We start from the raw sequence: 27,428 nt of genomic DNA, 5'->3' as shown, positions 1-27,428 counted from the left end.
TATGACCTCCTGATTGGACAGGGAGAGTGAATGCCGGACCAGCATACTGAACCCAGGAATCCAAAAGGAGAGACTGCCTGCCCCCTATCTGTGGAAGGATTTGGTGAGACCATTCCTGCTATATGCCTAACATTTCGTTCATAAGTGTGGTATCTGACCGCTGTCAGTATCATATAACAAGTGATGCAATTTTCTGTTAGGTATATTTAGTTTTTTATGCCTTAGTTTTTCTAATAAGTCGGACCAATGTCCGTACTCTGGCATAATTAATTTGTGTTTGTTTATTACGTTGGTATGTTTTTTTGTTTTTGAACCAATTCGGCTATATGCCTAACATGCTTATCTAATAGTGATATCTGACCATTGTCAGTACCATTTATAAGAACATGATGAATCTTTGTTGGGTATATTTAGTTTTTATGCCTTAGTTTATTCTATCAAAATTGGACCAAAAATCCATATCTGGCATAAACATATTGTGTTTGTTTTTTTTTTGTTGTTGGTTTATTTAGTTTTTTGAATTAGTGTGTTCACTGTCTTTGAATCAATTTGGCTATATGCCTAACATGTACCAATAATGCGATATCTGACCGTTGTCAGCACCATTATAAGAACATGGTGAATTTTTGTTAGGTTTATTTAGTTTTTATGCCTTCGTTTTTTCTATCAAATTGGACCAAAAATCCATATCTGGCATAAACATATTGTGTTTGTTTATTATGTTGGTTTATTCAGTTGTTTTTGAACTAGTGGCTTCCACCATGATATTCTAAAAGCGGCATGAAACGGGCACGCACGGATTACACATGGTGAAGGCTTTGTGAATTGAGAATTTTTTTGAGGGAGTGGATTCCTCTTTTAGAAAAATTAATAAAGGATTTATTTTAATGCTCTTAACTATACCTATCAATTGGGATTGCTGTATTACCCTCTTGACAATACCCCATAGATTCTATATGGGGTTTAGGTCAGGCGAGTTTGCTGGCCAATCAAGCACAGTTATACTGTGGTTATTAAACCAGGTATTTGTACTTCTGCCAGTGTGGACAGGTGTTGAGTCCTGCTGGAAAATCAAAAAGCTTGTCGGCATAAGCATAAAGTGCTCTAAAATTTCCTGGTAGATGGCTGTGCTGACTTTGGTCTTGATAAAACACAGTGGAGCTACACCAGCAGATGACATGGCTCCCCAGACCATCACTGATTGTGGAAACTTCACACTAGACCTCAAGCAGCTTGGATTGTGGCCTCTCCACTCTTCCTCCAGACTCTGGGACCGCGATTTCCAAATGAATTGCAAAATTTACTTTCATGTGAAAACATCACCTTGGACCACTGACCAACAGTCCAGTTCTTTTTCTCCTTGGCCCAGGTAAGAAGCTTCTGGAGTTGTCTATTGGTCATGAGTGGCTTGACACAAGGAATGTAACAGCTGTAGCCCATGTCCTTTATACGTCTGTGTGTGTGGTGGCTCTTGAAGCACTGACTCCAGCAGCAGTCCACTCCTTGTGAATCTCCCCCAAATTTTTGAATGGCCTTTTTCTTAAGAATCGTATCAAAGCTGCGGTTATCCTGGTTGCTTGTGCACCTTTTCCACCACACTTTTTCCTTCCATTCAACCTTTCATTAATATTCTTGGATACAGGACTCTTTGAACAGCCAGCTTCTTTAGCAATGACCTTTTGTGGCTTACCCTCCTTGTGGAGTGTGTCAATGACTGCCTTCTGGACATTTTTGTCAAATCAACAGTCTTTCCCATGAGTCTGTAGCCTACTGAACCAGACTAAGGGACCATTGTAAACGCTTAGAAAGCCTTTGCAGGTGTTTTGTGGTAATTATTCTAATTTTTTTCAGATAATGAATTTTGGGTTTTCATTGGCTGCAAGCCACAATCATCAACATTAACAGAAATAAGTACTTGAAATAGATCACTCTGTTTGTAATGATTCTATATAATATACCGTATTTTTCGTTTTATTAGACGCACCGGATTATAAGACGCACCCCAAATTTAGAGCTAAAAAAAGTAAAAAAAATTAAAAATCTGGGGTCCGTTTTATAATCCGGTGTCTTACCGGTAGGGGGCAGCAGTGGTGGAGCAGTGGTCACAGGAGCCAGCGACGGTGGTGGAGCAGGTCCATGCTACGGGCAGTGCAGAGGGGGGCCCAGATGCTCACTGCGGAGCTGTGCTGGGGTGGCCGGCACTGCTGTGTGCTGTTGTTCTGTGTGCTGGGGCGGCCGGCGCTGCTGTGTGCTAGTGCTCGCTGCGGGCACTGACCATTCTGAAGATGTCTGAGGTCCGGGCTTCAAGGAAATGGCGTCCGCAGTCGGCGCTTGCGCAGATGGGAGCTTGAGCGAGAGCTCAATCTGCGCATGCGCCAACTATGGGCGCCATTATTTGAAGAACTTACCACTGATATCTTGAGCACCAGCACACAGCAGCGCAGGCTACCGCACAGAGCCTTTCCGGGCAGCACCAAGCGGCCATTCAGAACCTCGCCGGGCCGCCCCACAGATCCACACCGGCCACGCCACAGAGCCGCGCCGGCCGCCTCACAGATCCACACCGGCCGCGCCACAGAGCCGCGCCGGCCGCCCCACAGATCCACACTGACCGCGCCGGCCGCCCCACAGATCCACACCGGCCGTGCCACAGAGCCGCGCCGACCGCCCCACAGATCCACACCTACCGCGCCACAGAGCCGTGCCGGCCGCCCCACAGATCCACACCGGCCACGCCACAGAGCCGCGCCAGCTGCCCCACAGATCCACACCGGCCGCCGCTGAGCCGCGCCGGCTACCCCACAGATCTGAGCCTTTGTGTGATTTTGGGGTTTTCATATCACATTTGAAGTGACTTTGAGATGCCTATGTGACAGAAAATACCTTAAAGTGACACCATTCTAAAAACTTCACCCCTCAAACCGCTCAAAATCACATACAAGAAGTTTATTACCCCTTTAGGTGCTTCACATGAACTAAAGCAATGTGGAAGGAAGATATTAGCATTTTACTTTTTGCCACAAAAATGTTACTTTAACCCCAAATTTTGCATTTGAACAAGGATAACAAAAGAAAATGCACCATACAATTTATTGCTAAATTTCTACGGAATACGCCAATACCCTAAATGTTGTGGGAAACTACTGTTAGGTCACACAGCCGGGCTCAGAATGGAAGTAGCACCATTTGCCTTTTTGGAGCTCAAAATTGTCTGGAATCAAAAGCACATGCAGTGTTGCATTTTCAGAGTTCCTGATATGCCTAAACAGTGGAAAATGCCCAGAAGTGATCCCATTATGGAAACTAAACCCCTCAAGGAATTTATCCAGATGTGTGGTGAGCACCTTGAACCCCCAGGTTCGTCACATAATTTTCCAACGTTGAGCCCAGAAAATGAAAAAATCATAACTTTCCCACAAAAATGTTGTTTTAATCCCAAATTTTGTATTTTCACAAGGGTAACAAGAGAAAATGCACCATACAATTTGTTTTGCAATTTCTCCTGAGTACGCCGATACCCCATATGTGGTTGAAAACTAATGATTGGGTGCATGGCAGGGCTCGGAAAGGAAAGAGCGCCATTTGACTTTTGGAAAACTGGTTGGAATCATTAGCGCATGCTATTTTACGTTTAGAGAGCCCCGCCCTAATGTGCCTAAACAGTAGAAACCTCCTGCAAGTGACCCCTGTTTGGAAACTAGATCGCTCAAGGAATTTATCTAGCTAGTTTTTGAGCACCTTGAACCCCTAGGTGCGTCACAGAATATTATACCATTGAGTCGTGAAAATGAAAATCTTACCACAAAAATGTTGTTTAGCCCCAGATTTTTTATTTTCACAAGGGTAACAGGAAAAATTGCAATATACAATTTGTTGTGCAATTATTCCTGAGTACGCTAATACCCCATATGTCTTAAGAAACTACTGTTGAGCCGTGAAAATAAAAAAATTGATTTTACCACAAAATTGTTACTTCAACCAGGTAGCTTTTTTTCACAAGGGTAAAAAAAGGGGGGGGACTAGGTGGGATGGAAAAAAGAAGTCCTGTCCAAAGTCGAGTATGACTGCAGGACGATTGCTGATCAGGTACCTAATTGTTCAAGTTTTGTTTTGTTTTGTTTTTTTATTTGGAGTGTACAAAAAAAAGCAAAAACTAGAGCAACAATTACGTACCTGATCAGCCAATCACGTAGCTGATCAGCGGCAAGCAGGTGGGGGAGGAAGGGGGGGAGTGGGAGTGGGAGATGCGATTGGGGATAGTTAGAAAAGAGCCACGAACAATACTTACAGGATGGATCAAAACAGCGGCAGATGGGGGGGGGAGCAGCAGATGGGGGCGGCAGCAGATGGAGGGGCAGCGGCATATAAAGGGAGCATCTGTGAATGTGAGACGGCGGCGGCTGGGATAGGGTGGGGACGGATGGAAGAGGGCGCAGTGGATGCAGGAGCGGCAGAGGATGGGGGGAAGGGGAAGGGGAGTGGGAGGTGAGATTGGGGATAGTTACCCTACAGGATGGATCTAGGCAGCAGGATCACAGGAGATGAAGGAGGCAGCAGATCGGGGAGGGTAAGAGGTGGGAGAGGGAGCGCAGCACAGATCACGGGGGTGAGAGGTGGAAGGAGAGCGGACAGCAGATCACGGGGGTGACAGGTGAGGGAGCACAGATCACGGGGGTTACAGGGGAGGGAGCACACATCATGGGGGTGACGGGAGGGAGCGCACATCACGGGGGTGACAGGTGAGGGAGTGCACATCACAGGGGTGACAGGTGAGGGAGCGCACATCACGGGGGTGACAGGTCAGGGAGCGCACATGACGGGGGTGACAGGGGAGGGAGCACAGATCACGGGGGTGACAGGGGAGGGAGCATAGATCACGGGGGTGACAGGGGAGGGAGCACACATCACGGGGGTGACAGGGGAGGGGGCGGGTAGCCGATCACGGGGGTGAGAAGTGGGGGGGAGCGGGCAGCACATCACGGAGGGGAGGGAACGAGCAGCACATAACGGAGGAAAGAGGGCGGGCAGCCGATCACGAGGGGGAGGGGCCGGGCAGCACATAACGGAGGAGAGGGAGCGCGCAGCATATAACGGAGGAGAGGGGGCGGGCAGCTGATCACGAGGGGGAGGGGCCGGGCAGCACATAACGGAGAAGAGGGGGCTGGCAGCACATCACGGAGGTGAGGGGGCGGGCAGAAGATCGGGGGGAGCAGTGGCACTGTGGCAGTGGAGGGCGGCGGCGGCGGATCGGGAGGCTTTTCGCCGGTTTCATACAGTGCAATGGCAGCGCGGCAACTTCCGGGTCCCATGCTCCGGTCACATAACAGCATGGGACCTGAGCTTGTCGCCCTGCCATTGCACTGTATACACTCACTGCGCTGGCGTGCTGCAGGGACCGACAAGTGAAGCTGATGGGGGCGGTCACCGGCAACAGGTCCATAGTGATTGGAGAGATCGGTCACAAGGCCGATCTCTCCAATCAGAGCTACTGGAGCTGGGGGAGGGTGATCCAGTGAGGTCACCCAGCTCCAGCCAATGGCCAGTGCTACAGCTGCACTGGTCAGGGCTGGATTTCAATGTTTCAGTCACTTTAAATGGCTGGAACATTACAGTGGCTGTGACTGGTTGAGCGGCGTTCGTCAGCCAATCACAGCCTCCGTAGGTCCGGGGAGGAGGCACCACCCCTCCTGAGGTCAGGTACAGGTCCCCTCCTCCCCGAATCTGCGGTTTGTGTTAACCGATCGCAGTCACCGGGGGCTCCTGTGCCGCGATTTCTCCATGACGGAAAGATCCGTCCTTGGTTTTTTAGGCCCAGGGCACCATGACAGATCTTTCCGTCCATGGTCATGAAGGGGTTAAGGGTGGGATGCAGGTGTTCAAATTATTCATGAAGAGGTGGTAACCTTGATCCAGCAATGGGTACACCAAATTCCATACAATTTTCCCACTCACTCTAAGGACAGGGGGCATTCAAGGGGTTCAATTTGCATATCCCTCCCTTCAAAAATTTTAATTTTTTTGGCTGTACCCTGATGTACTCTCACGTAGCTTGTACAGCTTAATTTTGTACTTTGCCCTCTTACTGGGCAGGTATTGCTGGCATTTCAACCTCCCCTTGAAATGTACTAGGCACTCATCTCATCCATGCAGATGTCCCTTTGGGGAATGTGCACTTCCCCAAATTTGTTGCTGAATAAGCAGCCGGATTTTGAAAAGTTGGTCATAGTTGCGGTCATCTCTAGGTGGAAACTGTGCATTATCCTTGAAATACAAACATTTGTAAAAGACCTCAAAGCATCTCTGGGTCATAGCTATGTGAAAACCTGAAGTGTTATTTAAAACATCAAAACTCCAATATTGCAGAACTTCTGGTTTCTTCAATATCCCCATGTGAAGAACAAGACCCCAAAACTTCATAATTTCTGCTGCGTCTATTGGATTCCAGATAGCAAATAATGAAATGGAGTTTTGGGCCAAAAATTGTTCTTTGTATAAAGGTGTCTCATCCACCATGAGATTTACAAAATTCTCAGAGAAAAATACTTTGAAAAAGTCAATTTCTGTGAGGCTGGCAGTGTTGACTTGGATTCCTGATTGGGCCACAAAATCAGCATCTGGGGCTCATAATCTTCGGGGGATGAGGTCCATAGGGGATCACTAAGTTGAGCACTGGCTCATTAGGTGTCTTGGGGCGTCTGCATGGTGGTTCATTATCACTGAAAGAAGAAGAGGAGGAGGAAAAATAGAGGAAGGCGCCATTCTGTAATATAAATACCACAAGAATTTTTCAGTACAATATTGAAACTACAATTACTAAATAGACGTCATATAGTCATGATAGTCCTACTGAATAGAATGTTAGCTGCTTTTTTCTTGCCATAATACAAATTCTAAGTAAAGAAAAACAAGTGGCCATCATTACTTTAAGAAATGAAGGTCAGTCAGTCCGAAAAATTGGGAAAACTTTGAAAGTGTCCCCAAGTGCAAGTGGCAAAAACCATCAAATGCTACAAAGAAACTGGTTCACATGAGGACCGCCCCAGGAAAAGAAGACTAAGGCGGGCTTTGCACACTACGACATCGCAGGCCGATGCTGCGATGCCGAGTGCGATAGTCCCCGCCCCCGTCGCAGCAGCGATATGTGGTGATAGCTGGCATAGCGAAAGTTATCGCTACGCCAGCTTCACACACACACTCACCTGCCGTGCGACGTCCCTGTGGCCGGCGACCCGCCTCCTTGTTAAGGGGGCGGGTCGTGCGGCGTCACTGCGACGTCACACGGCAGGCGGCCAATCGGAGCGGAGGGGCGGAGATGAGCAGGATGTAAACATCCTGCCCACCTCCTTCCTTCCGCATATCCTACGGAAGCCGCAGTGAGGCCGGTAGGAGATGTTCCTCGCTCCTGCGACTTCACACACAGCGATGTGTGCTGCCGCAGGAGTGAGAAACAACATCGGACGATTGCGTCAGCGTAATTATGGATTACGCCGACGCTGTACCGATGATACAATTACGACGCTTTTGCGCTCGTTAATCGTATCATCCAGGCTTTACACACTGCGATGTCGCATGCGATGCCGGATGTGCGTCACTTTCAATTTGACCCCACCGACATCGCACCTGCGATGTCGCAGTGTGCAAAGTGCCCCTAAGAGTCACCTTTGCTGTGGAGGAAAAGTTTATTAGAGTCACCAGCCTCAGAAATCGCAGGTTAACAGCAGCTCAGATTAGATACCAGGTCAATGCTGCACATAGTTCTAGCAGCAGACACATCTTTAGAACAACTGTTAAGAGGAGACTTTGTGCAGCAGGCCTTCATAGTAAAATAGTTGCTAGGAAACCATTGCTAAGGACCGGCAACAAGCAGAAGAGACTTGTTTGGGCTAAAGAACACAAGGTATAGACATTAGACCAGTGGAAATCTGTGCTTTGGTCTGATGAGTCCAAATTTGAGATCTTTGGAAACAACCACTGTGTCTTTGTGCAACGCAGAAAAGGTGAACGGATGTACTCTACATGCCTGGTTCCCATCGTGAAGCATGGAGGAGGAGGAGGTGTGGTGGTGTGAGGGTGCTTTGCTGGTGACACTGTTGGGGATTTATTCAAAATTGAAGGCATACTGAAACAGCATGGCTACCACAGCATCTTGCAGCGGCATGCTTTTCCATCCGGTTTGCATTTAGTTGGACCATCATTTATTTTTCAACAGGTTAATGACCCCAAACACACCTCCAGGCTGTGTAAGGTCTATTTGACTAAGAAGGAGAGTGACAGGGTGCTATGCCAGATGACCTGGCCTCCACAGTCACCAGACCTGAACCCAATTGAGATGGTTTGGGGTGAGCTGGACCGCAGAGTGAAGGCAAAAGGGCCAACAAGTGCTAAGTATCTCTGGGAACTTCTTCAAGACTGTTGAAAGACCATTTCCGGTGACTACTTCTTGAAGCTCATCAAGAGAATGCCAAGAGTGTGCAAAGCAGTAATCAAAGCAAAAGGTGGCTACTTTGAAGAACCTAGAATATAAGACATATTTTCAGTTGTTTCACACTTGTAAAGTTTTTCATTCCACATGTGTTAATTCATAGTCATGAAAACAAAGAAAACTCTTTGAATGAGAAGGTGTGTCCAAACTTTTGATCTGTACTGTATATGTACTGAGCGTCATGAAGGGGTTTAAGCACCAGACTTACTGGTGGTTGTAGTACTTCTTTGTTGTGAGTGGCTACTGTGTTAAACCTTGTTCTCTTTTTGCTGCGGCCTTCTCTTGCTTTTCATCTTAGTTTCTTAAAAGGAACCTGTCAGGTCAAAAAAGCATTCTAACCTACAAGCAGGAGCATGTGTGAGCTAGTAACCCCTTCCTAACCATCCCTGTGTTTGTAAAAATGTGTAATAAAATAACCTTTTATTACTTACATATTCCCTATGTAAAGGAGGAGGTCTCTAGCCCCATGGGCGTCGCATCGCCCTGTGGGCGTTTGCATGCTTTCCATGGTATCACGCCCCTGTGAGCGTGATACCATGGATTTACATTAGTGACGTCATGTCTGCTCCTTCAGAATCCCGCACGTGCGCGCTTACCATTCTCGCCTCATCTTGGTGTTTGCTTGTCGGCTTCAGACGCGCACTGCACATGCTCAAAAGACTCCATCGGTTCCGGTCATGCGCAGTGCGCGTCTGAACCCGGCAAGCAAAGACCAGGATGAGAAGGCGTCGAGAATGGTAAGTGCGCACGCGCGAGATTCTGAAGGAGTTGACGGTGATGTCGCTCATGTAAATCCATGGTATCACGCCCACAGGGGCGTGATACTATGGAAAGCATTCAAACGCCCACAGGGCGATGCAATGCCCATGGGGATAGATACCTGCTCATTTACATAGGGAATATGTAAGTAATAAAACGTTATTTTATTACTTCCATATTGCACATTATTACAACATAGGGATGGATAGGAAGGGGTTACTAGCTCACATATGCTCCTGCTTGTCGGTTATAAAGCTTTTATGACCTGACAGGTTCCCTTTTAAAGTTTGCTTCTGTGAGTGTGAAGTGTGCTGAGTTTTTTGTTTTCCCTGTCTGTTTTTATCTCTTTTGCCATCACAACATTTAGTTCTACTCAGGAGAATAGTAAGGCCTGGGACTTTGGATCTCCATTATCAGGGGTAATCCAGAGATTAGGGATAGCCCATGGTCTCCTAGAATGAGGGAGAGTATAGGAGCCTCCTGTCCCTTGCTATTTTTACAGTCACATTGTGACGCACGCACCATAAAGTAACTGAGTTACTCTCAACACATCAATGCCAAACATGGGAACACTAACTGCAAAGCTCAGAAAGGGGGAGACATTTGACTTTGGGAGAGAGATTTTGCTGGATTGGTTTATGAAAGCCAATTTGCCTTTCAAAAGCCAATGACCTACTTTTAATGCAGAAACTCAACTTTTCCATTGACAGATGATGTGGGGCCTTTTTTTTCTGGATGAGAAGTTTTCATTGGTATATTATTACACTACATAACATTTTTGGGGGCTTATTATTCCAGTATTTTGGAAGCCGGGTGAACAAAGGGATGAATATCATGCTCTAATGGGTTGGACTCTGTGGGTTTTCTGTTAGACGTTGATCTGTTTTTTTTGTTAGAAATGATAAATTCTGTACTATAATTAATTTATCTACTATGGACATTTTATACAGACATTTTTAAATATATAATTTTAATGGATATTTTATTCAGAAGTAATAATTGGTTTTATTCTTGGCAGATGACTGTGACAGTAGATCAGAGGGACAACTGACATCTTCACTTTTTAAATCAGATGACCTCGAGATCAAACAGGAGACAATTGAAGAACATATCATTACTCCAGATATACCATCATCTTTTCACGGCAAAGATCTATCATCTGATCATTTGATACAGGTCCCACCTACTGATTCATTACAGGCTAATAAGAAAAATAAAAGTCACAAAAGGGATGATAAAAATCAATTTGCATGTTCAGAATATGGGCAATATTTTGCAGATGAATCAAATCTTGTGAAACAGCAGATAATTCAAACCAGAGAGAAGCCGTTTTCATGTTCACAATGTGGGAAATGTTTTGCAGATAAAGCACATCTTCTTGCACATCACAGAACTCACTCAGGGGTGAAGCCGTACTCCTGTTCAGAATGTGGAAAATGTTTTACAGAGAAATCAAGTCTTGCTAGACATTGGGGAGTTCACACAGGAGAGAAGCCATATCCATGTTCAATATGTGGGAAATGTTTTACACAAAAATCAAGTCTTGTTGAACATCAGAAAACTCACACAGGTGAGAAGCCATTTTCATGTTCAGTTTGTGGGAAGTGCTTTGCACATAAATCACATCTAGTTACACATCAGAGAACTCACACTGGGGAAAAGCCGTATTCATGTTCACAATGTGGGAAAGGTTTTGCACATAAATCACATCTAGTTACACATCAGAGAACTCACACAGAGGAAAAGCCACATTCATGTTTAGAATGTGGAAAATGTTTTGCAGAGAAATCAAATCTTTATAAACACCAGGTAATTCACACAGGAGAAAAGCCATTTTCATGTTCAGAATGTGGGAAATGTTTTTCAAGGAAATCAAATTTTGTTGATCACCAGAAATTTCACACAGGTGAGAAGCCTTTTTCATGTTCAGAATGTGGGAAATGTTTTATAGATAGATCACATTTTGTTAGACATCAACGAAGTCACAGAGGGGAGAAGTTATATTCATGTCCAGAATGTGGGAAATGTTTTGCAGATAAATCATATCTTGTTACACATCAGAGAACTCACACAGGGGAAAAGCCATTTTCATGTTCAGAGTGTGGGAAATATTTTAACCAGAAATCGCATTTTGTTAGACACCAGAAAACTCACACAGGGGAGAAGCCATTTTCATGTTCAGAATGTGGAAAATGTTATACAGATAAATCAAATCTTGTGAAACACCAGAAAATTCACACGGGGTAGAGGACTTTCTCATGTTCAGAATGTGGGAAGTGTTATGTAGATAAACCAAACTTTGCTAAAGGGAATCTGCCAGTAGGATCAACTCTCCTACACTGTCTATATGCACGTCATAGAAAGTTGAATAATATAATACTTGCTGATGTATGTAAAGCTCTGCGGAATATGTTAGTGTTATATAAAAAGTAAATAAAATTAAAATACTTTATCTGTGATCCAATATTTTACATTGACTTTTCAGTGAAGTTTTTCACAAGTGGTGCATAACATAAACCTGCGCATAGGGGCTCTTCACAAGGAGCTCCTTTCTTGTTACATTTTGTCCTACTATTATCGTATTGGGCCTTTCCTGGTTACTTACGCATAATCCTGTGATGAACTGGCAGTCCAGAAAGATAGCCAGATGAAGTGAGTTCTGCAGGAATAATTGCCTAAATACGGTTATCTCTTCCATCTCCACTAAGGCTGTACTCTCATTTTTGTCCAATTGTGCTGATGTATTCTCAGAAAAGAGGTGCCAAGATATGCCTCCCCACCACGCATACTGTATGATTGCCCAGGGGAAAAGTTCCAAAGACCAAGAGAGTCTTGCTAAGGGACATATCACACCCTCCTCTTCTCCTGGGGCAGCAAGGTTCTTCTTTCTTAAGAAAAATGATGGAGGACTGTGTCCATCTAGATTTTTGCGAGTTGAATCAAATTACCATCCATGACCCTTATCCTCTCCCGCTCATGCCTGATTTCTTTAATCAGATTGTTGGGGCTAATTAGTTCTCTAAGTTGGATCTCAGGGAGGCTTACAATCTGATTAAAATCAGGCAAAGGGATGAGTAGAAAATGGCCTTAACCCACATGAAGGGCATTATAAAAATTCAGGCATGCTGAGAGATTCCAAGATGGCCGCCGTAGTGGGCATGTGTGCTTGAGGGAGCTCCTGATTAAGCAGAGCCAATCTACGCCATCGGGCTGCTGCAGAGCTCCCTTGTACACCACTTTCAATACAAAGGGGATTAGCACTATTGGAGAAGACGGGGCCACTGACTATTGAGCCCCAATTGTGCAAAACTTGATTTTGGAGGAGGTGAGGTCTGCTGCTCGTGAAGGCCAGAGATTTCCTTGTTGCTAAACCCTGACTGGCCAGAAAGACAAAACAGAAGAAGCAGGGGAGAAATCCTATCTACATTGCTGTGACAGCGTGGGGAAGGAGAGGCTGAGCACTCGGAGGTCAAGGATCAAGCAAGCAGCAGCAGCAGTGATCCTGAGGGAGAGATAAGGGCCCGGGAGCTCCAGGGTCACACAGACAAGTAGCATACAGGAGCAGCAGCAGGAGAATCCCCCAGTGCTGAAGATAACATCAGTGAAGATCCTGAGTGCTGGGGATTCTGTGTGGAGGAGGCGGAGTACATTAACCCTCTGCCTTCTTGAATTTACAGTACACAGCACAGCAGATAAATATATTCAAGGCCTTTTAGTCCAGACAGGAGACCAGCAGTAGATCTTAGAAGATAAGATAGTGCTGACAGGCCACAGCAGTTCCTGTTACTAGGATACACAGTCTGTTACAAGTGCCCGGCACTCTGAGTCAGACATTATCTGGCAGCTGCCTGAGAGAAGGGACTGCATTCCATAGCAAGCATTAAGATCTGTCTGATCTGAACTGGGAGATAAAGGGGTCTAAAGGCCCCGTCACACACAGAGATAAATCTTTGGCAGATCTGTGGTTACAGTGAAATAATGGACATATTGTTCCATTTGTACACAGCCACAAACCTGGCACTGATTGTCCACAATTTCACTGCAACCACAGATCTGCCGCAGATTTATCTCTGTGTGTGACAGGGCCTTAACCCAAGTCTTAAGCGGAGACTTTATGAAATTCATACTGCCATACATGGAGGGGAGATGTGGGGCTCATTACCTGAAATAATGTTCTAATATAAGCAGCTCCAAGTCACAGAGTCCCCAGCACCAGGGACACCCTGCCCAATAGCGACCTCTCACCCTCTTTTAAATATAAAAGCAGCAAAAGCACATGATGATGACCAGAGGCAAAAGAAGTCAGAAGAAGCAGGGCAAACTAGAGTTCTATTTCAATAATTCCAGAGAGGAAGGGGGCACACTGGACCAAGGGAGAAAGGAGTGTTGAGGAGAGCCATAAAATGAAATACTTAATTAACCTCTGGACATAGAGCATTGTGGGAAATATGCCGATTTGCCTTACATAATTCAGGTTTCAGATCATATACATGACACAGATATAAAGGTGGCTGTCATTGCCTGTTTCTCCACACCTTGCCTGGAATGCAAGGAATGTCCAGGTGTAAGAAGATACCATATAAGAGAAGACCAAACCAAAGATCAGATGACATTACAGACCAGACCATCCAGCATGGATCCACCAGATGACGTCCCTCCCATCACCATCACCATGGATCCATCCAATGATGTCATAGACCCGCCTACAATGACGCCTACCAATCAGCTCATGGACTAATACATTGTTCGACCCACTGACCAATGAACACATCCGGACATGCCCCTTTGCAAGGTTATATCAGAGCAAGCTCAGTTGTAATAAAGCAGAGCATGGGCTGACTTCTGTCGAGGAAAGATGAATATCCGACTGTGTCTGATCTCATTTTTCAAGCATGCACTCGACCTACGCCAATTAGACCAGGCAGTAGGCAACTAGTGATCTCTGGTTAAGAGTTCACCTTAACATTATTGGCGCCCAACATGGGGCCAGTATAGGAGAAACTCTACAATCTTGAGGACCGGCGATTGGAATGGCAGGACGTGCTGGATACCCTGATCCAAGAGTCTGATCAGCTCTTTATACGAGAACATGGTAAGTCTGCTGATTTTTATAATCTGAAGTCTTACTCGTGTGTCTCAGGGTATGTGGCACTGATTGCCTGACCGTGTCCGTTTTTTGCGATCTCTGTGACGGCAGAAGAGTTTCTCCGCTGCTGGCCATATTAATCTCGGAAGAACCGTCACGTATTCAGTTGCCTGCTGTCTGTTGTGTGTATTTGTGAAGAGGGGAAATTAAGAGAGCATGTGGGTTTGTGAGTTCTGTTAGTTGTCACCTGTGATATGGTTTGTGGTTCTAGTGGAGACTTAAGTAGTTAATACGGTTTGGTACAAGACCTAGAGATATAGCGCAGGTTTTAATTGGTCAGGTTAGGCACGTGTTTTTCACGGGCTCTCAAATTTGTTGATATGGTAAAGGATTTTGTCTGTGGTATAGTATACGGTTGTCGCCTGTGGTACAGTTTATGGCTCTGTAAGGAAATACGTGGGACTGCTGGTACGTGGTAATATTGGGGCCTAGCGCAGTTTAGCGTGGAATGGCTGGTACGGATACCATTGGGGCATAGCGTTTAAGTTGCGCATTGTGGCTGGTACGTGGTAGTCTTGGGGCCTAACGCTGGACGTGAAATGGCTGGTACGGATACCATTGGGGCTTAGCGCAAGCTTGGGTGATATAATTGGTATGAGGTGTCTTGGGGTCTAGAAAAAGCGCTGGACGTGAATCGGCTGGTACGGGCACCTTGTAGCCAGGGGTGACACCATTTGTGTCTTTATGAATTACGGACCATGTAGAAACTGGGCAGGGACACCGTGACGAGGCGCCTGCTGCAGACTTAACAAAACTTTACTTAGTGTTCAAGTTGTGTGTCAGTTGTGAGTCATCTAGTCCTGTGTTTGTTTGTTGGTTTTGTTGATATTGTTTATCTTGAGAGAAAGATGGAGAAATTGATGAAGTTGTGTGTAGTTGTGGTCGGAAAAAATCCGGATGAGTGGAATGTGTTGAGATGTGGGGACTCTAGGCCGCAATCCTGTGATAAACCATGTGCTAGTCATGGAGGCAGACATTTTAGGTAAGATTTTAAAATGGTGGACGAAGCACATGGCTGAGGCATAATTGAGACAAAGAAAACGAAGTGAGTCAGGGGTTTGTGTGAAGAAGACCATGTGCTCTGTAAATGTTTGAGCAATGGATTGGATGGAGTACTATATACTTAGACCGAAAAATAAGTGTTTTTATCTATAATTAGACTTAGATCTAGGACATATGTGTGTGTATAAATATATATATGTATAAGTACAGACTATAGAAAATGGGGAGACAGAGTTTGAGCAGATGTGAGGTCAGTTTTCCCTTTTCTCTGCCACATGTTCCTACAGATTTTAAAATGGTGGATGAAGCACATGGCTGAGGCATGATTGAGACAAAGACAGGAAGTGAGTGGGGGATGTGCAATGGTGTGTATGTATAAAATCCAGACTATAGAATATAGGGGGAAATAGTTGAAAAAAAAAAAGTTTACCTTCCCCTCCCCCACATGATGCTACAATCCCAACAAAGAAGGAAGTCACGTGCTGTGGGGCCATTTTCTATAGGCCTCAGTGGAGCTGACAAAACTGCAGCCACTGAATAACATGAAGTGTTAGTAAATGTTTATAGCACTAAAAGATGGAATATTGAATGATTGGGTGGTTGTGGAAAACACTTAATATAGATCCAGTGTGCAGGTTGGATTGAGTCAGGACAGTCACAAGGAGGAATATCTTATTAATTAGTAAGCAATAAAATTAGAAAAAAACCTTTAAATAACGTACCTTTGCAGTAGAGGTCATGATAAAGAAGTAAATAATAAATATTTCCGTTATGGATCTGATAGATTTATCCTGAGAGTTGCATGTTTTAATAAAATAAAAATAAACAAATAAATCAACAGAAGAAGGGAAATGTGACTTGTCTCCTGCAGCTGAAGAAGCCTCTTTCCATCTGGTTTTGGGGGGAGGAGCAATCTTAAAAACTTGTGGAACAGGGTTTTTTTTGTCTCCCCTTGGAATCTATTGTGAGAGCAGCCCAAAAGAAAAAAAAAAAAAAAAAAAAAAAAAAGGGGAATTCATTGCAAATTATATTGGAAAAAGGTCATTGACAATAGATTTATTTTACTAATTTTATCCCAAAGAAATAAAAGTCAACTGTGGACATGTTTACATTCATTGATAGCTTTTCAAGCATAGAAGTCTGTTAGATAATTTTTCTATGGCAAGTCAACATTTTGTTATCCCACATGGCCAGTTTATTTGTTCTAGATTCTTTTATCCCTTCAGGTTATAGGACAATATCACAGAGATGCTGATAATCTCCTCAATGTTTCAAATATGAACGCCCCTACATCCAATATCCAGAGGTTGTGCTACGTTATTATTATAGTTATTAATAATAATAATAATAATCATAATAATAATAATCATTTATTAATAATTACAATAATTTGATTTAAGGAATGTGGATGATTTATGGAATTCTGTGTTTTATATTTAATGTATTGAATAATCTGCTTTCTTTTTATAGAAAGAATGATTGCAATGCAGATTTCTGTGGTCCAAGCAAAGGTTATAAAAGCCATTGAAAGGGTTTTCCATTATTAAGTTACAGATAAAAACAATATTTCTGGTGTTCCTGATTAGGTACAATCTATACAATGTGACTTTCATGCCTAAATGTAGAGCTCCGGGGCCACACACTTTTTGAATCTAATTATGTTTTGGATAATAGATTCAAAAAGGGGGGGAAAGATGATGTGGAAAATCACACATATTATCTAAGGTTTTAATTTGTTCATCGATTGGGTTTTTCTATTAAGTGTTCTTTATATTTTTATCTGTAAGGAGGATACAGCAGACAGACATATCTCATGATTGCTCTGATGTAACAAGAATTGTCAGGTTTTGAACATGTCTCAGATGAGCCCATTGCTAATGCAGATTTTGAGTTTTTCCGTAGATGGATCCAGATACCAAGATGCTGGTTGATTCTGCACTGGATATGCTGAGGTTACGCAACATGAGGTATTAAAAATCAAACCACTCCTCTCTCATCGGAATAGGAGAATGAGATGAAGATTTGCGATCACTGTGGTTCGTAGAGCGGAAAAGGGTAAGATAGTCAAAATGTGGATATAGGCAGCAGCCGGAGGAGATGCTCGCACAGGTGCACAACAAAGAAGCAGTGAATGGGCCTAGAGTTGAGAGTCCAATGCAGACCAGTACCTCGGTGGCTCCTGTCACGTCGTCCGTGACATTGGTCACTCCTTGTGTTCTTAAATCCTTACAGGAACAAGCGATTCAGCAAGGAACGGAGTGTGAGACGCAGGGAGCCAGTGACTGAGGAAGGTCTGTGGATAAAGGGCGGTACGCTTTCTCTGCCGTGAGCGTTCTACTCAATAATGGCCCAGGTAACCCATGTGACAAAGGTGTTGGGATGGACAAGATATTGGCGGCACCACTGCTCAGTACCCAGGTGGCGAGACACCTCCAGTCTTGTAAGACGTGTGTCTATTAAGGTAGAAAAAACTGTAAAGACCTCGTAGAAACACCCCCCTCATCCGCTCTACTGCTCCGGTGATTGCAGATTAGTCATATACATCTACCATGAGTAGGTTTATATGAGTTTTGTGCGTGTTGTGTGAATTTCTTTTCAGGTCTGCTCTGAAACATATCCAGTGTGGAAAACATTACTGCTGAAAAACTCATGGTGCTGGTGGTATGTAAAGATGGAGTTCCTAAAAAGTGGTAAAAGTACATATCCTATAGCAGAGGTCATTATAGAGGTCAGTACCTGGGGATGCCCCTGATGAACCCATCTGCCACTGCGAAGAGGGGAGAAATGCGTTGCGCTTCTTTCATGCTAAGTGTCTGATAAATATGCGTTTATTTTATTAGCCTGAGTGTGAATTGGACAGTGGAGAGTCTGTGATTGGACGAGATCTCCTCATGACTTTACCTGGCCTTATTATTATATTGATATAGTGGGTACATGTTATACATGTGAGATATTTAATTTATTTTAGGGTTTGGTCCTTCAATTTTGATGTATCATATTGATTTAAGCTACCAAACAGCTATGTAAAATACAGAGTGTGAATATTTAATCTTTGGGAATGACTTGGATATATATAATTGCATACTGACGCCTCTTTATCCCCGGTATCTCACGGTTTCTATATTTCCTCACTGACATTAGCAGCATGTATTAGCTTAGCAGTGTAGGGATAGAGAAGGTGAGCCGTCGGTGAGCGGGGGCGCCAATTCGCCTTATAGGGTGCCGACCTCCGCTGCGAGGTAGGGAGAGTTTAGGGCTATTGCCCCAATCCCTGCCCCCTCCTTTATTGGAATATTTAATTGTGTCTATAGTCACATGGGTGGATGTTGTTTGGAATTTTAATGATTATAACAAACATGTAACGATCCACAAGATAATGGTGAATGCTGCAAATCATGTAACAAATGTTCGTTTTCCTTTAATAATTAGATCTTTATATAAGGTATTTTTGGTTTAGTACCTAGAACGTGATTATATTTCTCACAGATACTGCAGATACAGTGTGATATCCTGACCAGTGATGTATGAGCCGTATACAACTGCCTATATAGTGTGTTAAACATGTGTATCCTCCAATTCCAGATCCTAAATCAGTGTTAGGAGCACTTGGTCTCCAGCCAGGAGACTGGGTGATCCTAAAAAGACAAGTCAGAATGATCCCTGAGTCAGAATCAGGTGGACCGATCCAGCTTTTCCCAACCACAGCGACTTCCATGAAGCTTGAGGGAAAACCCACACAACAGCGGCTGTAAAGAGTCCATCGTACCAGCAGAATGAGGGTCACCTAGTGCTGGATTATCTCACATAGAACTTTATGGAGAATTTCTAGATTGGGGATGATACATGGGAAATAACGATAAGGGAACATTGGGTACAGGAACATTACACAAATAAGGGCTCATGGTGGAAAAAAACATTATCTGACCTGAACCAATCAATTATTTTAAGGGTTTAAGTGACTTTTTAAGGATAACGTACACTTGTAGGTAACTGGTATTGTTTTATTTGTTGGTATTTGAAGCCGTAAAAGTGCTACTCTGTGTTACTGAAGGTAATCGGATCCATGTGTAAGGGAAATCTTGTTAAAGGCCTCCTGGTGGTAGATTATAGACCCGAGACAAGAAGAGATCCATTAGTGTTGTGATACAATCAGGTGTATTCAGGTAGAAAAGTCTCGAAGACGCGGACAGCACTCAGATGTTGACTGAGATTCAGTCTTTCAGAAACAGTAACGCTAAAAGCTGCAGCATAACAGTAAGAAGCTTATTCTTACAATTGCCTTACTCTTTCTTATCGATTAATCTCAAAATCTTCGGTATTAAATAGTCTGTTCTAAGCGACTGGTTCGTTACCTGTGCCTTTGTGAACTGTGTGTGTGGGATGTGATCAACTCTCTGATTAGCAGTCTGTACCAGCGGGGGCAAAGGCTTAGCATTGCTTGTATAGCGGATAGAAAAATGAAAAAGTTGCAGTTAAAGCATTAGAGCTGATGTGTTAGAGGACCACGGTAGGGTCAGAAGGTTAATAAAGTATTTAGGGGGGACTGTTGAGGAGAGCCATAAAATGAAAAACTTAATTAACCTCTGGACATAGAGCATTGTGGGAAATATGTCGATTTGCCTTACATAATTCAGGTTTCAGATCATATACATGACACAGATATAAAGGTGGCTGTCATTGCCTGTTTCTCCACACCTTGCCTGGAATGCAAGGAATGTCCAGGTGTAAGAAGATACCATATAACCACCTGTGCACTGGACCCGCTCCCATCGCACCTCATCCCCAACATCACCGCAGTCCTCATCCCAGCCCTAACCCATCTCTTCAACCTATCACTAGCAAGTGGTGTATTCCCTTCATGCTTTAAACATGCCTCTATTACACCCATCCTCAAAAAGCCCTCCCTTGACCCATCCTCTGTGTCAAACTATCGCCCCATATCCCTTCTCCCCTACGCCTCAAAACTACTGGAACAGCATGTCCATCTTGAATTGTCCTCATACCTCTCCTCCTGCTCCCTCTTTGACCGGCTTCAATCTGGCTTCCGACCACATCATTCTACCGAAACTGCCCTAACCAAAGTCACCAATGATCTACTAACCGCCAAAGCCAAGCGACACTACTCTATCCTCCTCCTCCTGGACCTGTCTTCTGCCTTCGACACAGTAGACCATTCCCTCCTACTACAGATTCTCTCATCTCTGGGCATCACAGACTTGGCCCTATCTTGGATCTCCTCATACTTAACCGACCGAACTTTCAGCGTCTCCCATTCTCACACCACTTCCTCATCTCGCCCCCTATCTGTCGGTGTCCCTCAAGGCTCAGTTCTTGGACCCCTGCTGTTCTCCATCTACACCTTCGGCTTGGGACAGCTCATAGAGTCCCACGGCTTCCAGTATCATCTCTATGCCGATGACACACAGATCTACCTCTCTGGACCTGACATTACCTCTCTACTAACCAAAATACCACAATGTTTGTCTGCTATTTCATCCTTCTTCTCTGCACGATTCCTAAAACTTAACATGGACAAAACAGAGTTCATTGTCTTTCCTCCTCCTCACTCATCTCCTCCAACAAGCCTTTCCATCAAACTTGATGGTTGCTCACTCACCCCAGTCTCACAAGCTCGTTGCCTTGGAGTGACCCTCGACTCTGCTCTATCCTTCAAGCCACACATCCAAGCCCTCTTCACCTCATGCCGATTACAACTCAAAAATATCTCCCGGATCCATGCTTTTCTTAACCAAGAATCTGCAAAAACATTAGTGCATGCCCTCATCATCTCCCGCCTCGACTACTGCAACCTCCTGCTCTCTGGCCTCCCTTCCAACACTCTTGCACCCCTCCAATCTATCCTAAACTCTGCAGCCCGCTTAATCCACCTCTCCCCTCGCTACTCCCCAGCCTCGCCACTCTGCCAATCCCTTCACTGGCTTCCCATCGCCCAACGACTCCAGTTCAAAACATTAACCATGACATACAAAGCCATGCACAACCTGTCTCCTCCCTACATCTGTGACCTAGTCTCCCAGTACCTACCTGCACGCAACCTTAGATCCTCACAAGATCTCCTTCTCTGCTCCTCTCTTATCTCCTCTTCCCACAATCGTGTACAAGATTTCTCCCGTGCATCCCCCATACTCTGGAACGCTCTACCTCAGCACATCAGACTCTCCCCTACCGTGGAAAGCTTCAAGAGGAACCTCAAGACCCACCTCTTCCAACAAGCCTACAACCTACAATAGCCCTCAGCCCAGTAGATCACTGCGCAACCAGCTCTGTCCTCACCTATTGTACCATCACCCATTCCCTGTAGACTGTGAGCCCTCGCGGGCAGGGTCCTCTCTCCTCCTATACCAGTCTGTCTTGTACTGTTAATGATTGTTGTACGTATACCCTCTTTCACTTGTAAAGCGCCATGGAATAAATGGCGCTATAATAATAAATAATAATAATAATAATAAGAGAAGACCAAACCAAAGATCAGATGACATTACAGACCAGACCATCCAGCATGGATCCACCAGATGACGTCCCTCCCATCACCATCACCATGGATCCATCCAATGATGTCATAGACCCGCCTACAATGACGCCTACCAATCAGCTCATGGGACTAATACATTGTTCGACCCACTGACCAATGAACACATCCGGACATGCCCCTTTGCAAGGTTATATCAGAGCAAGCTCAGTTGTAATAAAGCAGAGCATGGGCTGACTTCTGTCGAGGAAAGATGAATATCCGACTGTGTCTGATCTCATTTTTCAAGCATGCACTCGACCCACACCAATTAGACCAGGCAGTAGGCAACTAGTGATCTCTGGTTAAGAGTTCACCTTAACAGGAGCCCACAAGAGTAAATATGGAAAACAATCCCCAGCCAGGGGCTCTCTCAACACTGCCAGCTGGCTCGCCACGGGCCCCCCGGAGCCCCTGCACTGACTCCCCCGTGCCAGGATCCAGGTATAGCCCTTTGAGAGACAATGATGCAACACCCCCCTCTGGGCAGGGAAGTGGGGGCGCACACTGCTTGGAGAGCCCGGTACCACCCGTTGAAGTCAGGGGGGCACATGCTGTTCCGTCAAGTGTGATTTCTGCCTTAGAAGTTCTCCCTACAACAGATCAATCAGCATCAGGCACACTGATCAAAGATATGTTACTCCTATTCAGCCGATCCTTACAAAAAGATCTGGAGAGTACTTTCCTTCCGATACAAGTTCAGACCCTGGAGTTGGATTCAAGAGTATCACATATAGAACAAAAGATGGGAGAATTCGCATAATCCCATAATTCCCTAGCGGAGGAGGATGGAGACCTAGTAGATGAACTGCAGTCTGTTAAAGCAAAACTAATAGATCTAGAGGATAGGTCTCGTTGTAATAATGTCAAGTTCAGAGGAATCTCGGAGGAAGTGCTACTAGCTACACTCAGAGCCTATATTCAGGGCCTAATTAAAGCGTCTCTTTCAGGCAGTTCGACACGAGATTGGACAATAGACAGACTTGTGTTTCTCTTCAGACTATGCTTTTCCTCTTTTCCCATTCCTGTGACAATCAGGGTTTTGCTCTTTCAGTGGATATGACCTCTTCGGTTACCATGCTCCCTACACGACTAGATGAATTTCTTGAGATGAGCAGACAAAGCAAAAGGATAAGGATAAGCTGCAAAAACCCTAGTACATGCCCTTATTATCTCCCGCCTGGATTATTGCAACTTCCTGCTCTGTGGCCTCCCTTCTAACAGTCTCGCACCCCTACAATCTATTCTAAACTATGCTGCCTGCCTAATCCACCTGTCCACCCGCTACTGCCCGACCTCTCCTCTCTGCCAATCCCTTCACTGGCTTCCCATTGCCCAACGACTCCAGTTCAAAACACTAACCATGACATACAAAGCCATCCACAACCTGTCTCCTCCCTACATCTGTGACCTAATCTTCCGGTACTTACCTGCACGTAACCTCAGATCCTCACAAGATCTCCTCCTCTGCTCCCCTCTCATCTCCTCTTCCCACCATCGCATCCAAGATTTCTCCCGTGCCTCCCCCATACTCCGGAATGCTCTGCCACAACACATCAGACTCTCGCCTACCTTGGCAAGCTTCAAAAGGAACCTGAAGACCCACCTCTTCCGACAAACCTACAACCTGCCTTAATCCTCAGTCTGATACAGCGACGCACAATCGGCTCTACCCTAACCTACTGTATCCTCACCTATCCCTTGTAGACTGTGAGCCCTCGCGGGCAGGGACCTCTCTCCTCCTGTGCTTTGTATTGTTTATGATTATTCTACTTGTCCCTATTATGTACACCCCTTTCACATGTAAAGCGCCATGCAATTGATGGCGCTATAATAATAAATAATAATAATAATAAGTAACAATGGTTCTTAAGTTTGGTTATTTGAATGATAACGGATTGAACACTCCCCAAAAGAGGTCTTTTATGTGGAAAGAAGCAGTGTCTAGTCATTGTGATGTCTGTTGCGCCCAGGAAACACATCTTTTGAAAAGGGATGCATTCAGAGTACACCACCCTCTCTTACCAGAAATAATCCAGTCACACTATTAAAAGAAACAGAGCGGGGTGCTGCTAGCTTTTAGATCATCACTGACAGATGTCCCCATCACCACAGTCCAGGACACGCAAGGGAGATACATCATACAGATAGCCTCACTTAACAATGTTATGTACGCGGTGGTAAGAGTGTATGCGCCCTATAACAACCAATAACAACCAGTTGTATAAACTAAATTAAGCAGGTAAATAAGTTAAAACAAGGTCACTTAATTTATTGTGGGGACTTCAATGCGATCCATGACGGGGACTTAGACTCGACAACATCAAAACGAAAACAGTATATCCCACTAGCCAAAATTATCCATATAGAGGATCTATATGACATCTGGCGAACTTAACACAATGTAGAAAGGGATTACACCTTTTTCTCTGCCGTTCACAAATCTTATTCTAGAATTGACTTGTTTCTTGTAATTAGATCACTACTAAATATTACTACTTCATCTGCTATAGAACATCTAACATGGTCAGATCACGCTCCAATCAGTATAACTGTAGAAGAGTCGCATAATAGCTCTCAACTTTCCCAATGGAGACTTAAGCGGGCTTTACACGCTACGACATCGCTCAAGTGATCTCGTTGGGGTCACGGAATTGTGACGCACATCCGGTCGCTTTAGCGATGCCGTTGCGTGTGACACCTATGAGCGATTTTGCATCGTCGCAAAAACGTGCAAAATTGCTCATCGGTGACATGGGGGTCCATTCTTAAATATCGTTGCTGCAGCAGTAACGAAGTTGTTCCTCATTCCTGCGTCAGCACACATCGCTCCGTGTAACACCGCAGGAATGAGGAACCTCACCTTACCTGCGGCCGGCCGCAATGAGGAAGGAAGGAGGTGGGCGGGATGTTACGTACCGCTTATCTCCGCCCTTCCGCTTCTATTGGGCGGCGGTTCAGTGACGCTGCTGTGACGCTGAACGAACCGCCCCCTTAGAAAGGAGGCGGTTCGCCGGTCACAGCGTCGTCGCAGGGAAGGTAAGTCCGTTTGACGGGTCCGGGCGATGTTGTGCGACATGGGCAGAGATTTGCCCATGTCGCACAACCGATGGGGGCGGGTCCGCACGCTGGAGATATCGGTACCGATATCGCAGTGTGTAAAGCGGCCTTTAATCCGCTACTGCTGGCCAAAAACCAGAGCAAGGAATTCATTAAAGGGAATTTGAAAGAATTCTTTGAATTGAACGCTAATTCGGTAACCAATTTTTTCACAGTGTGGAACGCACATAAGGTATTCGTACGGGGCCTTTTTATTAAGTTGGGACATAGAGTTAAAAAAGAAAGAGAAGCTAAAATAGGGAACCTGCTCTCTAAAATAAAGGAGGTGGAGGGGGTCAATAAAATGTCACCCTCATATCAGAATATTGCAGCTCTTAGGCACCTTAGAATTCAACTGAAAGACTGCCTCTTGGACCAATATGAACAGAAGTTAAAAAAGGTTAAAGCGCTGTATTACTCGCAGAACAACAAAGCAGGGAAGCTGCTGGCTAGAAGGCTGAAGACACTTAGCCGTCGTTCGAAAATTTCTCACATACTTGACAGGAGTCAGCCAGGTAAAAAATTCTGCGACCCGAAAGATATAGCTAATGAGTTTGGGAAATACTACTCAACCCTGTATAATTTGTAGCAGAATTTGGCGGCTCCTCCTCCTCCTAGCACGACAATGAGGTCTTTTCTCAAAACTTTAAATCTCCCTTCTATTTCAAAGGAGCAACTTAGCCCTCTCAATGCACCGTTAACTAGTGCAGAAATAGTAACAGCAATTAAGTCCATCTCAGTTAACAAAGCTCCAGGTCCGGATGGACTAACAAATTTTTATTATAAAACTTTTTCGGATTTGCTAGTCCCACATTTGAAGGATATTTCATATTTCATTTCCCCTGACGAAGCCGCAACAGCGGCGCTACGCGTGGGGTGATCCTTGTACCCATCTGTTGTTCCTGACCCAGTGCGGATGCTCTGTTCCATTGGGCCCAGCGGTTACTCCGTTACTCCATTTCCCCTGTTGTTACATTGGGTGGGCACTGGCTGCTCCATTGTTGAGTGCTGTGCTCTTGGTTCGCGCAGGTCCAATTCCCCTCCTTGGGAATAGGCTGACATTGTCTGGACTGCTTTGGACCCTGGGGAACGTATGTGAGTTTTTTCCAAGACTCTGTTGTTGCTCTGGCTGTATATGGGCCTCATTGTGTGTTTTGGGGTATACCAGCTTCTTTCACTCTATACAGAGCATTTACAACTTTAGTACACATTGCTTACCTTGCATTAGGCGACTTACTGTCTGTATATATGCACATGGCATGATATATCATGAGACTATTGATACTATTCTCAGGTGTTTGACTTTCCGCATCATATATTTTTCTAGCTGTGGCAGGACATTATTATTATCATTGCTTCTGTATACATGATTGTATTGTCTGTGGGTACAAGATCTCGTTTTTGTCCATGTTTTAATTGTTTTTAGATTGTATTAAGTGTACTATGAATAAAGGTTTTTCATATTTCTATTACGGGTTGTGCGTCCATATGCAATGTCTGTTTTCTCCCTTTCATATTGACTCTGTTCATTGCATTATCAGCACCCCCTTTACTATTGTTTGCTATTGTGGTGCACTCTCCCCTCTTTCTTGTATTCCACATTTGAAGGAAACATTTCAATTAGCCATGAAGTTGGGTTCCTTTCTGAAAGAAATGTTGGCTGCTACCATTATAATACTCCCAAAGGAAGGTAAATCTCCAGATGTCCCGCAAATTTTTAGACCAATTTCTTTGCTAAACTCGGACCTTAAGATTTATGCAAAATGCTTAGCGACACGCCTGGCAGACATTATACCCTTGGTTGTCTCATCGGACCAGTCTGGATTCATACAGGGCAGACAGACGGTGGAAAACACAAGGAGAATAATACATTTAATTGAAATAGCGAATAGGACAAAACGCCCAACACTGTTGGTAGCGCTAGACGCCAAAAAGGCGTTTGATAGATTTAGGTGGTCCTTTGTTTTTGAGGTTTTAGAGAGGATGGGTTTTGAAGGCCCAATAGTTGACGCAATTCGGGCATTGTATTGTGCCCCCTCCGCGAGGGTTAATGCTAATGGTGCCCTCTCGGAGGAGTTTTTGATCACAAATGGCACAAGGCAAGGTTGCCCTTTATCCCCCCTGATTTTTATATTGTCCATTGAACCATTAGCACAAGCAATAAGACAGAACCCTATTATACAGGGAATTTTGGCAGAGGGGACATCTCATTGTATATCGCTCTATGCAGATGATATCATTCTGTCTTTGGAAAACCCGGTGACTTCTCTGATGGAGGTAATGAAGGTGATTGAGTATTATGGGTCTCTTTCTCTATACAAGATAAATACAGATAAATCTCAAATACTCCCTATAAATGTGCCTAATCAGCAGCTGACCAGTCTAAAGCAACAATTCCCTTTTGACTGGAG

At 44.7% G+C, this 27,428-nt stretch overlaps 1 protein-coding gene across 1 annotated transcript in view; it reads left to right on the top strand.

The window, feature by feature from the left end:
- The window catches only part of LOC142312345 (uncharacterized), a 180,173-nt gene that overhangs the window by 9,305 nt on the left and 143,440 nt on the right, over window positions 1–27,428 (top strand). The window contains 1 exon segment of the mRNA XM_075351282.1: window positions 10,260–11,517. Coding sequence (XP_075207397.1) covers window positions 10,260–11,517 — 1,258 coding nt within the window.

Source organism: Anomaloglossus baeobatrachus, chromosome 5, assembly GCF_048569485.1.
Source record: "Anomaloglossus baeobatrachus isolate aAnoBae1 chromosome 5, aAnoBae1.hap1, whole genome shotgun sequence".
Taxonomy (NCBI): Eukaryota; Metazoa; Chordata; class Amphibia; order Anura; family Aromobatidae; genus Anomaloglossus; species Anomaloglossus baeobatrachus.
This window is presented reverse-complemented; position numbering and strand designations above follow the sequence as displayed.